The 4,049-nt window shown below is 42.4% G+C and overlaps 1 protein-coding gene across 1 annotated transcript in view; it reads right to left on the reverse strand.

The window, feature by feature from the left end:
* Nucleotides 1-3,206, reverse strand: part of top1b (DNA topoisomerase Ib) — a 41,211-nt gene extending 38,005 nt beyond the window's left edge. The window contains exons 1-3 of the mRNA XM_083768307.1: nt 2,976-3,206; nt 2,634-2,658; nt 656-743 (exon numbers count right to left, since the gene is read on the reverse strand). Of these exons, the coding sequence (XP_083624433.1) occupies nt 656-743; nt 2,634-2,658; nt 2,976-3,194 (332 nt within the window). The 5' untranslated portion in view covers nt 3,195-3,206. The remainder of the gene's footprint in view (nt 1-655; nt 744-2,633; nt 2,659-2,975) is intronic.
* Between the last annotated feature and the right edge of the window lie 843 nt (nt 3,207-4,049).

Raw genomic sequence — 4,049 nt, forward strand, 5'->3', positions numbered from 1 at the left:
AGCCAGATATTTCGTGAAGCCTCATTTGAAATCGGTAGTTCATATAATGGCCTGTTGTGGCGCTGGACCGGACCCAAAAAGCCCCATAGCTCCATAGAGGCCCATGTATTTTGGCCCAACTTCACCTAGACTGTATTACCTTAATAAACATGGTCATGAATACTTTCTTCTTCCAGTCACTAGTTTAAAGTCTCATTTCTAATGTCATAATATTCTTTTTGGAAAATTATGGTCCCATTAATTAAAAAAATGACCATAAAGAAAAAAAACCATCGCGTATGTTCTGAGGGGCGTGGCTACCATTACAGTCTATGATCGGGATTCCCCTCCCACTCGAGTCAAAATAAAAACCAACGGAGAAGAAGGTGGGAAGTCCCGCCTCGTTGTCTGGGCAGCCAATGACCAGCTGGTATACAAAACGGAGCCAGCCAATGGCCAGCTGGTACCAAAGATGGCGACTTACATCAGGAATTAGCATATTATTACAGGCTTCATTTTACGTTCATGTTAGACCCGGGGAACGCTTTGTCCATATTTTTTACAGTCTATGGTTCAGAGACAGCTGAATATCCACCCACCAAACAACAAAAAACAACAACAATGCCAAAGCCAGGAGGGGATTGAGTGCCATCATCATATCATGGTAGTTGTTTACCTGTTGCTGCTGTGCTTGGATTTCTCTCTCTCTTTGTCTTTCTTGTGGTCTTTGTGCCGGTGCTCCTTGTCTTTATGCTTGTGAGAGTCTACGGCACAAACAAACACATGAAACGGCACACATCTCAGCATCCTCCCACAGCAACAAGGACTTGGACCAGTGAAGGTGTAATATTAAGAGCACTCTTCTTCATCTTAGACGCTGTAGTTTATGTATAATACTATGTCGTTGTTGGCAGTTGTTTTGGCAGTTGTTTTTTACTTTAACTTTCTACTTTTTTTTGTAAATTAATGTCCTACTCATGGTCATACTACAGTAACACACAATATTATCTAAAATAGCAGTTCCAGAAGCTTACTTTTGAATTTGAATCCTGAAAATTCAGACAGACAGACCTGAGGCTTACCTGAGCCTGGCTGTCAATCATGTTCTAATCATCTAGGGATTCTAGGCTACTTTAACCCATTCTGACCTGAGATCAGATTCATACGAGGTTTTCACTGGACACACACTGGTCTGATTAACCCATTCTCACCTGAGATCAGATTAAAAAAATGTCAGTCGTTCTTTGATTTTTCAAAAATAGCAGACCTACAAGCTCGTAGCGCGCCACTCGGTGGCACGCTATGAGCTTGTAGATCTGCTATTTTTCAATAGTTAAAGCACAACGTAATGCTAACACCAAAATGGGTTCACGCGCAAAATGGGTAAAATTACTTAAGACCATTTTCCAAATATTAGCCAAGTTATATTGAGGTGCCCACTCTTCCTAGCAGCCAATTTTTTATCAAATTATTTAGTGACCAAATGTCTTTAAACGAAAACAAATGGGCGAGATCTGTCAACTAAAAAAAGGCAGCATTAATACAGCTCTCACTGTAGACCGATTCAAATTGTAAACCAAATCAAATCAAAAAGTTAACTCTGAAGCATCAAGCGTCATTCCAATGCTGCTGCAAGCCTATCAGGACTGGAGAGACAGATGCTGACACTTGAGCGTCACCTGGTGGCGTCCCGCTGTCATGACAGGTCAATAACTGACAGGATAGGATGCTATTGTCAAGGGAAACAATAACACGCATCCATTCATCATGTGCAGAACTATTGGGAGTCTAATTGGGACGCCTTATATTTGCCCCACGAGACTTAATTCACCAAGAAAATGTGCTCTGAACTTTAAATTAGTTGGGGGAAGTCGGAATCCTCCAATAATGTAGGCCTAATTGTCTTCCACAATATTATTCATGTCAGATCATAATAGTTTTATCTTATGTCACAATACAAAAATCCTCCTATGTATAGGTCTATGATAATGTCTGCAAGATTGTGTCAGAACAACCATGTGGTTTTAATAATGCAGCCCTAAACTTTCTTTTCCAATTATTTCAAGTTTACAACTATAAATAAGCCCTATAAATCCCAACCCTCCTACCCATGTGGAAGATGTTTTCATAAATTAAACGTAAGCAGATATGCAGATGGTATTTGTGACATTATAACGGTGTGTGTGTGTGTGTGTGTGTGTGTGTGTGGGCTGTGGATCAGTGATAACCTCCCCAGCTCTCTCCTCCATATCAAGGCAGACAGTTCTCCCACTGATCGGCGCACCCTGGCTGGTTAGATAGAGAAAAAGAAAATGGCGCAGAGACTAAGTCCTCAGCCCCAATTCGGCCACTTTCGGCTCCAAAATTAGCCGTATATGCACACGCATATCGCGCGTGCGGCGGGTGCATAAAAAACACGACGCCAAGCCCTGCACAAATGTGCCCTCGGTTTAGAATACGGACGGGCGCAAGTGTCATTTTGAGGGCCTCTTTTTGAACAATAGCCGCAAGAGAGTGGAGGAGAAGGGACTTAGTCTCTGGGACGCCATTTCTGGTCCCTTTAAAAAACTATCAGCTGCCTAGAGCCAGACGAGTCACGATTGCGAGTGCAAAGCGAACATAACATGGAACAAGAGGATGATCAGAGGACGTACCGATTGCTTTCGATCCGGAATTGACCTGCGGATTGTGAAAACAAAGACATTAAATATTTGCATTTTCTAAATGCCGGTAAGCATTAGTTATTTGATCCAAGTTTCAAGTAGCAGGTATGCAGCCGAACATGTCCACAATGAAATGCAATAATAACGCATCCACATATCCAAGTTCACACAGAAATGACAAGTAGCTTAAACTTATTTAGCGATGCGTTATTACGCCTTCATTACACATTTTATCAAACATTCCATGCCACTATTATTTGTCAGATATATAGCAGCTGACCCTGTGACACCCGAAAAGCATTCGCGTGTGACAGTAACAGAGGGTTACCCTACCTGAGAGTCCTTGTGGCCATGATCTCCACTCATTGTCCAAGTTTGTGTCCGCTTGTCCAGCAGGTCCGGGAGACCGATGGGTGTCCGGGAAGGATGCGAGGCAGGCAGGCAGGCAGCAGAGCTAGGCTGCTTGTTCTGGGAAGAGCCTTCTAGTATACTCTGGAATGGAGTCCGTTCGTTGCGCATTCGGCTAAGTCCCAATATTGACCGACTGCGCATGCTCACATCAATTTGAACAATGTGAAAGAGAGCTAGAAGACTCTGCATGGGTCCCTCCCTGACCCAAAATAAAATAGATCCTTATGCTTATAAACTAGTGATTTCTCTTTTGAATTTCAAGGCCCCCCAGTTTGATTTGCAACGTGCCATGGGGCCCCAGTCCCCCACATACATCTTGAGTGTTCAAAATGGATCAATTTGTTACAGATCTACAGTATATGGGTAGACTTATTTCCCAACTTTCATCCGGTCGACCGACCCACGGACCCCCATTTGATGCCATTCGCAAGTCGCACATTGGAAACAGCGGTTTCATTACGCTTTAATTTATATTGCGATTTTACTTGTGTATCTTTTACCGAAATCTAAATCGATCATTTCAATATTGCCATCTCTGGGACCTCAATCAATGCTGTAAAACCTCTGTATTCATTTAACTCCGACTTCAAATGCAACTAGACCCATACAGGTCCAGCTCTCCAACTTACAGATCCGCAAAGGGTCCATTTGGACCCCTGGCGATCCCTGGACCAGACGTTGATAACCAGTGCACTGCTAAACAAATGAGCATACTTGTTTTGCAAATGGATGTTTAATTATGCTACAGACAGTTGGGTGACGTCAGATCAATATCTTAGTAGTTAGACTTGTCATTTGATCTGTATTTAACAAGCAAAGTGTGGATGTCCGACTCTGTTGACAAAAAAAGAGCTAATCACTTGATCTATTAATTACTTGATCAATATTCTTGTAGCAATCCAACACATCTGGCAAGGTTTAGTCGGATGTGAACAAACTATAGTAGACAGATCTCGACTGCCAGGAATTAATTTAACCATTTCACAGGAAAAGCAG

The sequence above is a fragment of the Protomyctophum parallelum genome (genome assembly GCF_964188405.1).
Source record: "Protomyctophum parallelum genome assembly, chromosome: 7".
NCBI lineage: Eukaryota > Metazoa > Chordata > Actinopteri > Myctophiformes > Myctophidae > Protomyctophum > Protomyctophum parallelum.